The 15,012-nt window shown below is 43.7% G+C and overlaps 1 protein-coding gene across 2 annotated transcripts in view; it reads left to right on the top strand.

The window, feature by feature from the left end:
• TPP2 (tripeptidyl peptidase 2) overlaps window positions 1-15,012 on the top strand; it is an 83,664-nt gene that overhangs the window by 43,682 nt on the left and 24,970 nt on the right. Inside the window, exons 20-24 of one of the 2 annotated variants that reach the window (XM_075918739.1) lie at window positions 624-720; window positions 1,016-1,153; window positions 4,803-5,047; window positions 7,021-7,099; window positions 9,585-9,623. In XM_075918739.1, coding sequence (XP_075774854.1) covers window positions 624-720; window positions 1,016-1,153; window positions 4,803-5,047; window positions 7,021-7,099; window positions 9,585-9,623 — 598 coding nt within the window. The remainder of the gene's footprint in view (window positions 1-623; window positions 721-1,015; window positions 1,154-4,802; window positions 5,048-7,020; window positions 7,100-9,584; window positions 9,624-15,012) is intronic. The other variant, XM_075918740.1, reaches the window with a different exon arrangement.

Genomic DNA, 15,012 nt, shown 5'->3' with positions numbered 1-15,012 from the left:
AAACACTCTAAAGTTAGGAAATGCCATAATTAAGGTTGCCTGGAGCAACCTTAATTCTGCCCCTTAGTACTTATGCATTAAGATGGTCTTTGATTTATGTCATCACATTTTTCCCCCCCGATAGGACCAATCTCATTCCCTACATAGCATGGGGGGATGGTGATCACTTATGGTGCAATACAGATGCATCCTTACCTCGAAATAAGCTACTCAATTTGCACTATTCAAATTGCATAGCTTATTTTGAGGTAATTTCAAAATAAAGCGCTATTCCAACAAGTCCCTCAACCTTCATGGAATGAGGATTACAGGGATGCTGAAATAGTGCACCCGTTATTTTGAAATATATTTTGAAATAACAAGTGTGTTTAAAGACAGAATTGCTATTTAAGGATATTTCCTATATCCCGAAATAGCTCCCCTGTCTAGAAGTAGCCTTAAAGAGCAGCCATTTAATTTTTTTCTCCTCATTCAGTGTGTGACCCCTGTGCCTTATTTACTGTATGCTCTTTACACCCTGATCTGAAGATGGGATTATTAATTACCTCATGTTTTCCTGTTTAGACAAACTGGGCAAATTAAGGCAGGCTGTTTCTAAAACTTGCTGTTGTGTTTAATTGCAGACCAGTGAGTGCTAAAATAAAACCTTTAGGATCCAGAGATGTTTTGCCAAATAATCGGCAGCTGTATGAGATGATTTTGACATACAACTTTCATCAAGTAAGTTTTGTAATTGGTTCTTTAACACCGTTTTAAAGTGTGTGTCTAGAACTTTTTTTAGTCCATTTCTTAGCACAAGGAATTGGGAGAACTCCTAGTGTAAGTTGGATCACAGAATCTTGGGGTCTTTTCATAGTCTATGCCTGTTGTAATGCAACCTGGGAGAACTATTATGGTTAATAGTGAATTGGAAGGATTGTTTGTTTTATTATGAATTTAGACCTATTACTAAAAAGAATATTTATGAAACTATATAGTATACAATATTCAGTTGTGTTTTGACTTTGTTTTATAGCCTAAGAGTGGAGAAGTGACTCCAAGCTGTCCATTGCTTTGTGAATTGTTGTATGAATCTGAATTTGACAGCCAGCTGTGGATTATATTTGACCAGAATAAAAGACAAATGGGATCAGGTGACGCTTATCCACACCAGGTACAGAAGGATATATTTACCTGATTAGACATTCTACATATTATGAAAATATTCCTCCTTTTCTTTGTCTACCTCGCTCCAGTCTAGATCCAACCTCTGGGTATAAGTATACTCTGCCATTGGATGAACATCATAATTGAACTTTTGAGTGGTGTATTTTGAAAAAGGAACTTGCTAACTGGAAATTTCCAGTTTTCTCCATCAGGTGGAATATGTTTCCTTCCTTTCTTTACCAAAAAGAATAAGATATGAAAAACTTGCCTTTTTTTAAAACTACCAAAAACTTTTATCATGTGACTGTTTCCTTAGTGTTACCAATGCTACCAGAGAAATGAACTGCAATCCCTGTCTTTAAGATGTTGCATCATTTCAGGTTTTGGTGTAAGGCTCTTCCTAGTACTGGTATTTGTTTAGCAAAGTGGTTGCCTTTGTCATATCAGAGATACCTTTATTGCATTTCTAATATAGCCTCAATTAATGCCTTTTGAAGTGCTAGAGGCTGGTTGTGGGAGAGTTCTTTGGCGGGAGGATCTTGCCAGCTGGCGAGTGCAGGGGCGGACTGGCCCGGTGGGCCGTTGTAACAGGCTGGCCGAAGCCCGCACTATGGGCGGCGCGGCCCCATCCGATCCGCTGGCCGGCGGAAGAGCAGAGCGCTGCCGGGGAGGGGGAAGTGCTGCAATTCTCAGCGCCAGGCTGCCCGCGTGCAGCTGCGGCGCAGGGAGGCGGGGCACCGGCAGACAATTTTAAATGGCCACAGCAGCTTAGCTCTGGCTGTGTGTCCTCAGCAGCTGGCTGCAGCACAGCCAGGCCCCGCTCTGCCGGCGAGAGATGGCTCCCGGCCGACCACTCGGCTTGCTGCACCCACCCCGCGCCCCATCTGGCTCCCGCCACCCATTCCCCACGCCGCCCCTCCACCCTGGATCCCCTGCTCTCCCTCTGGCTCTGCGCCGCCCTCGCACTCTGCTCCCCCCCCCCCGATCCCTGCCCCCCAGCTCTGTGGTGCCCATTCCCTACACTGCCCCTAGACTCTAATGCTTCTGCCCCTCCCGTTCCCCGTGTCCCATTCTCTGTGCCTCCACCGCACCCTGCACACTGCTTCCCCCCCCCCCCCGATCCATGCGTCCCTCTGGCTTTGTGCCTCCTGTTCCCCGCACCACCCCTGTCCCCTCACTGTTCCCTGCACCCCTCTGGCTCTGTGCTGTCCCTGCACTCTGTTTCCCCTGTGGGTTGGGAGTGAGGAGTGCTTGTCCATAGGGAGAGGCTGGACAGGGCAGGGAAGAGGCTGTTGTGACCTAGCAGCGAGTGGAAGGGGGAGTTCACTTGAAGCGCCCTTGCCTTTATGGAAAAAAATGAATGAAAATGCTATTTGCTATTTATAGGGCTAAAATGCTGGGACAAAAATGAAAACAAACAAACAAAAAAAAACCATTGCAAAATGCAAACGCGTAAAAGAAAACAAAAAAAGCGGGGGGGGGGGCAATGTTTTGCTTGGGACAGCAAAAAACCTAGAGCTGTCCCTGGGGGAGGGGAAGGGGCTGGGTTGTGGGGAGAGGAGGGGGAAAATATGGGGAAGGTGCTTGTGTGGAGGGGAGGGGAGGAGGTCAGGAGAAGAAGAAAGGTGAAGGCCCCAAGGGACAAGAGTGCAGGAGAGACAAATCCCAGGGGGCCAAGTGGAGACAACGAGGAAAAGGGCAGGAGGGGAGGTGTCAGTGGGAGGGGGGACAGGGTGATGCTGGGAGAGGAGAGGGTAAGAGCACTGGGGGATAGAGGGGGGAGGGGGAAGTGCTGGGAGAAGGCTTGAAAGAAGGGGTGGGCATGAGGAAGGTGGAGATGGAGCAATGCATGTGTGAAGGCACAGTGTCGTGAGGGGAATGGGAGCAGAGGGTGCTGAGGGGGTGGGTATCAGAGAAAAAAGAGGGCAAAGGGGGCAGGCAGGGGCATTGAGCGAAGGGGGAGGCATCAGGAGGGTGCAGGTGCCAGGAGATTCTGGGGGTGAAGCAGAAGGGCAGGCACCTGCAGGGGATGAACCCAGCACCAGAGGAGAGAGGCAGGGCAGGTGTAGAGGGAGGTGTTAGGAGAGGGGATGAGGAGGGGTAGCTCACGTGATCAGAGTGGGCTACTGGAGGCGTGGGCACAGGGGGGAGAGAAGGACTGGCGAAGGGGGGCAGGTCTCAGGAGGGCTGAGGGCAGTGAGAAGGACAGGCGTCAGGATAGCAGAGGAGAGTGAGGGGTTGGGGGGGGCAGCAGGCACCAATGGGAGCTGATGGAGCAAGGGGAGGAGACATGGCAGCTTGGGTGATATTTATTAAGAACGTATTAGTAATTACTGCTCTTATTCTTATTAGGAATTTGTCATTAAAAAAACACTTTTTTAGGGGGAGGGTTTTCCATAATTTGTCAAGCCCTGATAATGACAATGTGGCTCTCTTGTTGGTCTTATTTCCATATAAACAAATCTCTAAGGAAGAAAATTAGTAAATTGGTAGTGCTAGGAGAAGCTGGGCTACGTAACTTTGACACAGTGCAGACTCATAGTAACTATCACAAGAAGACACAGCTCAGGATGAAATTAGCTAGATTATAGTACATAAAAGTAGGATTGCAGTAAGGGGTTTATTCTCTCATTATTCCGACTGATATTGCATCTTAATTCAAAATTGCACAACCTGTGATTTTTTTTTTCCACTGGTATCTTTAAGTTCTTACAGCTTGCACTAGGAGTAAGGGAACTTCTGTAACGTCTTAGAAACATCCTTATCATAGATATCTGCAAATTGTTTCCATCACCTAGATCCGCACCTTCAAACATTGCTTTGTGTACTTAGTTTCAAGGTCTGCTGCCTAGTTTGAAAGAGTTGTATTGCAGTTGAAGTTCTCTTGAATCACAGCTTCTCATTAGTCTTCAAAAATGTTTCTCTGGACAGCCAATGTTCAGTGGATTACATGACTTCCTTCCCCCCTCCCCCCCCCCCCCCCGCATCCCCCTTCTGTTCTGAAATGTGATTTGTCCTTTTCATATGTGTTCATTTTTTTTAATTGTATCCTTTGGTATATATGGTTGTGACTATTTTCTTCCACTATTTGATCTGAGGAAGTGGGTCTGGCCCACGAAAGCTCATCTAATAAACCATCTTGTTAGTCTTTAAAGTGCTACATAGTCCTACATTTTGCTATGACTACAGGTGTAATTATTAGAATTGGGTGCATGCGGGCACATGTTATTTTCCATCCCCACTTCTTTGGAGTTTAGAATACCATCTTTGAAATGACAAAAGGCACTAAGGAGAAGGGCTGCAACATCTTATACATATTCAGGCTTGAATACTCAATACTGTGTGAAAGAGAATACATTTGCAACCTCTGGTAGTTAAAGTATTTTAAAGACCTCTGGCAAAGATTCCCAGATTAATACAAAGTAAGACTATAATCCTCTATATATAGTACAAAGTACTGTCAATGAGTTCTTTCCATTGAAAGCAAGAGACTGGGCATTATTCCCTTTTATTGCTCATTAATATAAATGTAGAACAGTCAGAGATGTATTGGTTCAGGAAGAACATAATTCTGATTTTATTTGTAGGATTGTGTGTGCATAATGAAACTTATTAACCTTGGCTTTTTATGAAACCTTTCTTTTTCTTTCATTCAGTATTCCTTAAAACTGGAGAAAGGAGATTACACTATTCGGTTACAAATCCGTCATGAACAGAATAATGACCTGGATCGCATCAAAGACCTACCATTTGTTGTTTCTCACAGGCTGTCCAATACTTTGAGTTTAGATATTTACGAAAACCATAGCCATGCTCTCTTAGGAAAAAAGAAATCAAACAGTTTGACATTGCCCCCCAAACACAGTCAACCATTCTTTGTTACATCTCTGCCTGATGACAAGTAAGTTGGCATAATCTGGGGTTGGCAACCTGTGGCATGCGAGCCAATTTCCTGAGGCACACGGGGAGGGAGCTCAGCCCCACCCCTCCTCCCTGCGCAGCCTGGGGCTCATGCTGCAGCTATAGCTTCAGCTGTTCAGCTGCAGGCTGGAGCACTAGCTCCGGTCTCCTACTGGGAGAGACATGCACATCCCTGGGGCTGCCCCTACCCAGCCTGGGCATGCAGCTCCTAGGAGTTATGGGGTTAACCCCCACCTTCCTGGCTACAGGCTTCTTGCTTTGGGAGGTGGCGGGGCAGGGCTGGGCCTGCTCCAGAGCTGGGGCTGGATGGCTAGGCACGGCATGCTGGACTGCTCCCCGCAAGCTGTGTGCAGAGTCAGGGAGACCCTCCCCCAGCACCCCTCTGTGCTCACCTGGGCTGGAGCCAGTCTTGGGTAGCCCCAGGCTCTTTCTGCCCCGGAGCAGCAGCCTGCAGGCTGCCCTACCCCCCGGCCTCTCCTCGCCCCAGTGCTGCTCCCTTGCTGGTAAGTGCACTGGGGGCCATGGGAGTGGGGGCAGGAGGGGAATGAAAGAGGATTTGGGGCAGGATGGGGGGGGGGGGAGCGAAGGCTGAGGTGCGTGAAGCTGGAGCAGAGGAAACATAGGGGAGTGGGGGGATACAATTTTACTTTGCCTCCCTCCACAGCTAGCTATTTGGCTCACCCTCTCACCTTTTCTGTGTTGTTCCTCAAATTTCCTCCTGTGCCTAAACTCCCTCTCATACCACCACCCTCTCCTGTTGCCAAATTCCCTTCCAGACCCTGCCCTCCTCAACCTGACCTGCATCCCTCTCCCATTCACTGCAGCCCTGTCCACACATTGAACCCCTCATTTTTGTTCTCACCCCAGAGCCTAAGAGGGTCCACAAAATCCAGTAACTTTGGACCCCAGAGTAGAAAATCTTGCCTATGGGAAGCCCTGTACTTCAGTCCTCCTTGTCCTGTCCCCTTACTCTGTGGAGCTGGAGCACCAGAGGGGAGTGTGAGTGTGAGGCCACATCAGTGAGGGATGGGGGATTTGGGAGTTCTTTTGCTTCTCACTCGCTTAGTCCTCAACTGATTTTCCCCCTCCCCCCGCCCCATGGGTCAGTGACCCCCCAACCCAAAAAAGTTCTTTACCCCTGCCATAAATAAAGAAAACATTGAACCTTTTTTGCCATTTTACTTTAATTTAACTGAAAAAGCAAATGTATTTGTTTATATTTAAACTGAAGTTAAAATGATCAGAGGATGAGGAAGACTGCTTAATCTGTTTCATAATTTGAATTAAACTGTTCTCCCCAGCTGCAGCACTAGCAAAATAGCTCGGGCGTAATTATGTAATTAACGGTGATTTTTCATTAGCAACTGATAGTCTGCGGAAAGGTTTGTGTTAAGGATGTTAAATTTAGATGAATTGGCTAATCGAATAGTCAATGCAATTTGCATCGACTGTTTGATTAGTTGATAAGGGCACCTTGGCCTTTGAAGTGTAGCAGTAGCCCCAGGGCTGTTGCTACACTTCACAAGTGAAAGCGCTGTAGGGAGCACAGGGCATTTCAAAGCAGCAGTGCTGGGCTCCTTGCGGTGCTGCCACTTTGAAACACTGTGCAGCAGGGGCGCTGCCGCTTTGAAATGCAGCACGGCCCAGGGCAGGAGGGTTAAATCTTGGCATGTCACTTTGAAAAGGTTGCTGGCCCCTGGAGTAACCTATTTTCCAGTTTAAATGACCAGCTGCCTCTATAAACTCAAATAAAATGATACCCTTCAATATGGTACATACAAACATTAGAAAGCTAATTCTGTATTGCAAACAGATTAACAAAATGTGACACAAGTATTGCTGTTTGACAGTTTCGAATTCTTTATATGTTTAGTGTTAGTGGAACTTGTTGTTTCAGTATATTGTTGTTTAATTGTTTGTACTTTCCCCCTTTTTTCTTTTTTTTTAAATCAGAATACCTAAGGGAGCAGGACCAGGATGCTATCTTTTAGGAGCTCTGACGTTGTCTAAGACAGAACTTGGAAAGAAAGCTGTAAGTACTTGAAACTTACTAATAAAGACTGTCCTGAAAAGTTCCTAATTTTCTAAATGGGAAGTTCTGTGTATTGAAGATGATCATTGTGCCTTATTTTCTTAATCTTCCTGTTATGAGAGCGCTTAATGTAGTAAGTCAAACACATAGGTAAACTTAATTCTGAATACAGACTGAACCTCTTTATCTGGCATTCTCTGGTCTGGCAACATCCATGGCCTGGCATGATTTTAGTTATCACTTACCATGGATAGGTTTCCTGCAGTCCCATAAAGTTTGTTTACAGCTGCCAGTCCTGTCTCTGTGTTCTCTGCTGTTGTTTAGTTCTAATTTACCCCTAAAATGTCCTCTAAGAGCCCAATAATCAGTGGAAGTGTTGGTAACATTGCTAGGTAATATTGACCTCCCATGGTTCAGGACACCAGTCAAGTCCCAAGGATGCCAAACTGGAAAGGTTCAACCTGTACTTAAAATGTAATCCCTGCAGTTTAATTTGACATAATATATAAATTGTAAATCTCCCACAAAATATTTTAAATTGTGCCGAAGCATTTTATGTTGCTCTGGAAGCAACTTTTTTTTCCCCCACTGTTAAGGCAAATTTGTAAGAATTGTGTTCTGTGTATAATTGACTATCAGAATATAATTTTTTAAATGTACAATACGACTTCATGTGTTTTGCTTTTGCATGTTGCTTCTCTAGTCACTTATGTGGTATGCATGCAGCTTCCACAAAATTAATGTGCCTTTTGACATCTACACTTAGGTTTTACTTTAAAATTTAGGAGACATCTATTTTGTAGACTGTAACGCAGGGGCAGGATTTCTTAACTGCTGCATAGTTCTGATGTTGCCAACCATTAATACAGCTGAGCACTGTTGATAAAATATGAATATGAACAGAGTTAGTTCATATAAAATATTCTACATCCTTAAAAACTTCTAATTTTTTCCCCAGTAGAAAGCTCTTTATTCCCATGGAAAATGTTGCATTTTTTCTATGGTGGGACATAGGAAGTCTTGTTTAGCAGGCCAAGAAATGATTTTTAAAGTGGTAGATTAAATGCATTTGATTTATGACGTATTAAGGTAGGGTGGGAAATAATTTTTGCAGGGGGGCTACTTAATGAATTTTGGTACATGGTCATGGGCTGGCTCTACCTCTGAAATAGGTGGGGCCTGAGGTGGAAGGGGCAGGGCTAGGGTCTAGGCTTCCCCCAGAGTTGTCTGGGGCCGGAGGCTTTGAATTAAACACATAGTAATGGGCTCACAGTTCCAGGCCCCGACGCTACCGCATTGCCTGGCAGCCACCCAGGGTTGCTACAGCTATTTAAAGGGATTGTGGCTCCAGCCCCTGCCAGGGTATTACCATGACCGGAAGCCAAGAGCCATTTAAATAGTATCCTGCTGCCGGAGGCATGACATGAGCAGCAGTATGTCAGTAAAAAGTGGCTAGCTGCAGTCCACAGGCTGGATCAAAGTGTAAGTTTGGGCTGCAGTTTGCCTAGCTCTGTATTAGGGAGACAACATAAGATATTAAATCTAGGTGGGTATAATATTGCAGGTTAGGTAACATTTTTATAAGAAAAATAGAATATTTGTATTCAGGAAGCCATGCATTTTCTTGGCCCAGAAGAACTTCAGGAACTCTCTGATGATTTAGTTTGGTATACATTTACTTGCATGTACAATAAATTCACAGCAAGATTGGACAGTTATTGCTGTTTTGATAAACATAACTATGATGATGATTGTGTAGGATATTTTCTTTTTGTCTGAAATTCAGCAAAATAATTTTTTGTTCTTGCCTAGACTACTTTACATCAAATTAACCATTAGGTACAGTATTTCTAGAGTGGAAGCCACTAGAAGTGCAGTAGTTATTGCTTTTCAAGTCAGATTTTTTCTGTAAAATGGTTTGAAAAATAGCTCATTGAGTGAAATTTTTCACTTCAGATTCTTTACACAATTTTACACTTCTGTATCACATTGTGGGAACAGTTTGTTGGATGGGTGCCATCAATAGTGTCACATTCTTGCTGCTGCTATCCGTGACCACCACTGTGCACCAAGTGATAAAGGGCAGAGTAGGCAACAATGTGTGAACTGAAAAGAAAAATGCAGGAGTATTTTTGTACATTAATTATACAATTATAAAATGGAACAGTACCACTCAGTTTTAATCTGAAAATTTCAATTGTTGTATTCTAAAGTTCATGTTGCCGTTTTTCATTGAGCCAAGCGGTTAACATTTACATTGTAATAGGAACAACAAACTGTATACACACAAAATGCATTAACAGTTTTGTAATGTAAAAAATATTCCGATATTGGTATGCTTTAAGAGCATGTTTTGATCACAGACCTGGCACTTGAGTAGTTTGAGCTCTCTAGGTTGAAAATAAACCATAATCATACAGAGAAGGTGTCTCCATCCTGTGTAGTGTGTGCATGTTTTCTTACAGTATGTTGTTCTAACTCCCAGGGGCAGTCTGCAGCAAAACGACAAGGAAAATTTAAAAAGGTACTGAATGTCAGTTTTTGGAAAAGATATGCTTAAGTCTTTTTGCATATGACTTAGAGAATTTTTCTATTAATATTATACTTAATTTTTCATTGTCTCCCTCAGCTGCCTTCTCTTACGTAGTTTTGAGTTATCCACTTCATGCCTTAAGCGACACCTGTTGTTGGACCAACAAAATATTACTGGACTATCATGTTAATTGAGTGGCACAATAGCACGCAGATACTTCTGTGATGAGTCAGCCTGTGACTCCTTTATTATATAATACTCCATCATTCTCTCTCTGAAGTACTTGGAGTCAAGATTTTCCATGGCAAATATTTTGCCTTGCATCTTGTCTCTTAATGAATGCACCTAAAATTGAACTTAAGGTATATGATATAAAGCAGCGGTGTACATCTTTTTTTTTTTTCCAACCATGACCCCCATATACTCGTGTTGCGACCCCCAAGATAATTTGAGTGGCGCGGGGCTTAGACCTGGGAAGCCAGGGGCTGGTCCCAGCCATTGACGGTCCCCCAGGAAGACATCTGTGACCTCCTTGGGGGTTGCACACCACTGATATAAAGCATGGTACCAATCCCTCCTTACCATTAACTGAACTTATTTCTTGAGGCTTAGTTGTACTGAAACACAGACTAGATACAGGACTAGAAAATATACTTTTGGAAACAGTGCTGCTTTTGCAGGAGGATGGACTAAATGATCTTATAGACTTTTCTTTCTCAAGTTTGTGATCTTAAAGTGTAACTAGCTCAGTGTAGATTCATTTAATTTGTCACAATTAGTCCGTGGAATGCTAGCAATCATAATTGGAGCAGATGGTATAAAACTGTTTCTTTCTTATCCTTTATGTAAAGATATTAAATGATAAAATTATACTGGAATGTATAAGTGTGTTCAATTAAAATGAGCATTTTAGCATTCTGTAGTAGGTGTTGCAAAATTCTACCAGCAGGTGTGTAGTTAAACTTAAAGTGATTGGTCTTTTTTAAAAAGGGCTGTGTCGTTCATTTCAGTTCTTTCCTGTCTTCTAGCAGATATAGGTTGCCTGTGTCTGGCTAACTTATTTTTCTCTTTTTGCCCTCTTCTAAAGTGATATGATTACTTTGCTTCCTGTTTTCTCTCTTCTCTGTGTAGTTGCTTTCCAGGCCCTGGAAGGAAATCATTTCTAGTTGCACCTTTCACTAATCTCATCGGTCAGAGTTTTGACTGGGGAGGAAAAGGGTGTTGTAGGCCATTAAAGTTAAAGCGTCATTATTCTACCCCTTCGCTGTATTGCCTGTAAGGTTGAGAGTTTTCTATCTTCGTTGGTCTTGGTATGGATACACTAGTACAAGGAGAAGGTCAGACTGTCAGAAGAACTTTGATGCAGACTGCTGCCATTTTCCTTTGTTCATCTTGTATCCTCTCTAGAACTAACTATAGCTCATTTAGAAGGCTCAGTGTACATACACCCTTTTCCTGAAGGATAGGATGTCACTAATTCAGTGGGTCCACAGTAAAGGACCTGATATAGTACTTATTCATGAAGCTATTCAGGGTACGTTGGATGCTAGTATGAAGCTTTCCTCACAGCTTCCCAGAGCTGTAAGATGCTGTTAGCACTCTTGCTAAGACTGTGGGGTCTTTCCTGAAGTCCCTGTCACACTAGGCTGTCCACCTTACCAGGATACTCCTCGAGTCCCCCAGTCTTAACATTGTCATGCAGGTAAAAATCAATGAAGCAGAGATCCCCAGAAACATGTCCCTCTCACTGACAGTCCCAGAAATTGTTGGCTATCTCCAGAGAAATGGTATACAGGCAGTCCCCGACTTACGTGGATCCGACTTATGTCGGATCCCTAGATACGAACGGGGTGAGGCAACTCCCGCACATGGGCAGCAGCATTCCCGGGGCTCGCTCACCTGGGTCCTAGGATCCTCCTCCTCCTCGGGCCGGCTCCGACTGGGGTCCCGCAGAGCTGCCGGGCAGAGGAAAAGTGCCTCCCCATGCCTGCTGCCCCCCCCCCCCCCCCCCCGCGGCCTCGCATCCTGCATGCCTCCCCCCTCCCCCCCCCTGCCAGCAACAGGCTGCCCCCTCCCCTGAGCAACAGGCTGCCGAACAGCAGACAAAAGCAGCCTCTCCGCCCCTCCTCCCCCTATACATGCTGGGCTCCCTGGGCAAACAAAGACTCCACCAAAACAAAGTGCTGGCCTCATTGTGTTAGCAAAAAAAGGGCCCTCCTCCTAGAACCCTGGGTGGTGTGTGGAAATAAAGCTATTAGCTCAAAGCATGGTGCAGAGCTGTTTGGTATTTGATGAGTTACTCCTTTAGTCCTGAGTTTGTCACAGGGACAGAAATAGATGTGAAATCTTCTGAACAGGGGAACAGACAGCAAAACAAACATTAGAGGGGAGTTAACCTTTCCCTATGCTATCCAAAACTAAAAAAAATGTTTGGCTAGAGTTTCCCCTACAATATGTACCAGTTCCGACTTACATACAAATTCAACTTAAGAACAAACCTACAGTCCCTATCTTGTACGTAACCCGGGGACAGCCTGTACAAGCCAGTCTGTTAGATTAGCTAAGGTTGTACTCTACTTAAATGTAACAGAACTGAGATGTAGTAAAACTAAGAATAAGTTTAACAACACAGAACAGAGATTTAAGTGATGACCAGCTGAGAGAAACAAAATGGCTGCAAATAAAATGAAACACGATTTCTGTTATAAGGTTTGTCTAGCAAGTTATGTCTTTGTCTAAATAGCTTTGCCACTTGTTGACAGGAAAATCCAGCTTTCACAGAATGAAAGTGCAGTCTCCTTGTTCCCTAAGTAATGGGTAACTGATATTCTCCACTTATTTTTGTAGTCCAGTAAAACTTTGAAATGTATTCTCTAAAAAGTAAACCCTGACAAAATTCCTTTCCTTTCTTGTTGTGCAGCCACCATGCTGTCTTCCTCATCCTCTGGTAAATTTGCTTTTTCAGTTAACTTAATTTGTTTACATTAGATGTAAATGTACATAAGAACATAAAAACAGCCGTACTGGGTCAGACCAAAGGTCCTTCTAGCCCAGTATCCTGTCTGCCACAGCAGCCAGCACCACGTGCCCCAGAGAGGGTGGACCGAAGACAATGATCAAGCGATTTGTCTCGTGCCATCTCTCTCCAGCTTCTGACAAACAGAGGCCAAGGACACCATTTTATCCCCTGGCTAATAGCCTTTTATGGACCTAACCTCCATGAAATTATCTAGCTTCTCTTTAAACTCTGTTATAGTCCTAGCCTTCACAGCCTCCTCTGGCAAGGAGTTCCATTTAGGGACTAATAAATAACTTTTCTTTATTCACCCTCTCCACACCATTCATGATTTTATAGACCTCTATCATATCCCCCCTCAGTCTCCTCTTTTCTAAACTGAAAAGTCCCAGTCGCTTTAACCTCTCTTCATATGGGACCCGTTCCAAACCCCTAATCATTTTAGTTGCCCTTTTCTGAACCCTTTCCAAGACCAAAATATCTTTTTTGAGGTGAGACCACCACATCTGTACACAGTATTCAAGATGTGGGGGGTACCATAGTTTTATACAGGGGCAGTAAGATATTCTGTGTCTTATTTTCTATCCTTTCTATACTTCCATCATCTCTGGCCTTTCCATGCTCAATTTACGGTGAAGACAGACAACAAAACATGGCAGACTTGTTTATCCACTTTACTTAGATGGCTTGATCTGAACATAATTTTAGTAATGTATTTCCAGCACATGTATCACATACCAACTGAGGTCACACTGGTAATTAATATTACTGTATGTTTTTCTGTATAGTTAGCATGCAAAGAATTATACAAGACACTTTGTCTAACTATCCTAACTACAGTGTATTATAGTGTGTTGGGTGTGTCTTTTGACAGTTGGCATCAAGGAACTCTTAGGCTCTTAAATAGAACCTTAGTCAATTGATTTGAGACTTAAAGTATAAGTTTAATGCTACTTCTATTTTCCAGGAAAGTTTTTCCTATTTTGTGGTAGTGGACAGAGGCTATGCATGAGGCAGGAGATGGGAGAGTGATGTGAGTGCCCCCAGATTTGCTCTTCTATTCAGCATACTGAGTAGCACTGCTGAAGCCTCCCCTCATCAGCCAGGATGGGTTGTATCTGGTAGTGAAAGGACACTCCGTACAGATGGAATAGTAGGTCCCATAATAAGAAACAAAAGAATGGAAACTACCTTCTAAAGGGAAATGTGTGTCCTTGGGATGTTTGGTCAGGGCTACACAAGGACAAGGAGCGCACTTCTGAACAGATGAACCATCTCCTCCTGGCAGTGGCTACTACTAGTTTACTTTCCAGTATTCCTATGGGATGTTAAAAGATCCTTTGTCACTCAGAATGCCATTGCTCTGGGCCTGGACCCAGAGGTAGGGTTGCGAGATGGTTTCAACAAAAATACTGGTCACACTTGACATTACATCGCAATCTACATTACATCTTATTTAGAAAATACCGGACATTTATATTTTCTCATTTATATTTTCTCAATTTGTTTCCTGAACAGAGAGCTCAAATACTGGACTGTCCGGTTCAAAACCACCTGGCAACCCTAACCAGAGGCTTTGCCTCCAGTATTCCCTTCTATATTAATCCTCTTCAGAGGTAGCTTATGACACTTTTTGGTGTTACCTGAGGTGTCTGGTGTGAATCTCCCTCACTAAGTAGAAGATAGTCCTGTCTGGGCCCACCCAGGGAAGTCCACCCCAGCTTCTCATTGCAGGCATCTCATTCTGTTCTGCACACTCTAAACTCTGTTCAGTCTCAGTGTAGGCTTGCAGCTTATAGACCACGCATTTACATCTGAGTACCTAGTCACTTATCTTCTGGACGTGCATATTGTATAGTAATTCCCTCCTTTTCTGAAGTGGTGCCCTCCTATTCACTGGTTTCATCTTAATTCAGCACTCTGTCAGGCAAGGTACTTAACTTTGTCTATAGTAGAACTGAATTGAAGTTTATTTAATACAGCTTGAGATCTGTTCAGATAAAAACAAGTGTGAGGATTTGGAAACATAAGATTACAAAAAAAAAAAAGAAACATGAAATGCTCTATGCCTATTAACAAGTTATGGTATTTTTTTACCCACTGGGCAGTTGTTATAGGTCTTGTCTAGTTATAAAGCTGCACTCTGTTTCATTAGTGGTCCCAGGCATTTTTAATTAGTCATGGATCAGCCACAAGCACTAAACAAAAATTCACCACCCATGACCTGTGCATGACTGTTACCATATACCCCTGACTAAATAAAACTTAGGAGAGAGGGAATGACCTGGAGGCTACTAGGGGGAAAATGGCTCAGGGGGCCATGGGAACTGAAGAAAGGCATAACCCAAGGGGATGCTGCAGGTG

This window comes from Pelodiscus sinensis, chromosome 1, assembly GCF_049634645.1.
Source record: "Pelodiscus sinensis isolate JC-2024 chromosome 1, ASM4963464v1, whole genome shotgun sequence".
NCBI lineage: Eukaryota > Metazoa > Chordata > Testudines > Trionychidae > Pelodiscus > Pelodiscus sinensis.
The sequence above is the reverse complement of the archived record's forward strand: the minus strand, read 5'-3'. Positions and strand labels throughout refer to the sequence as shown.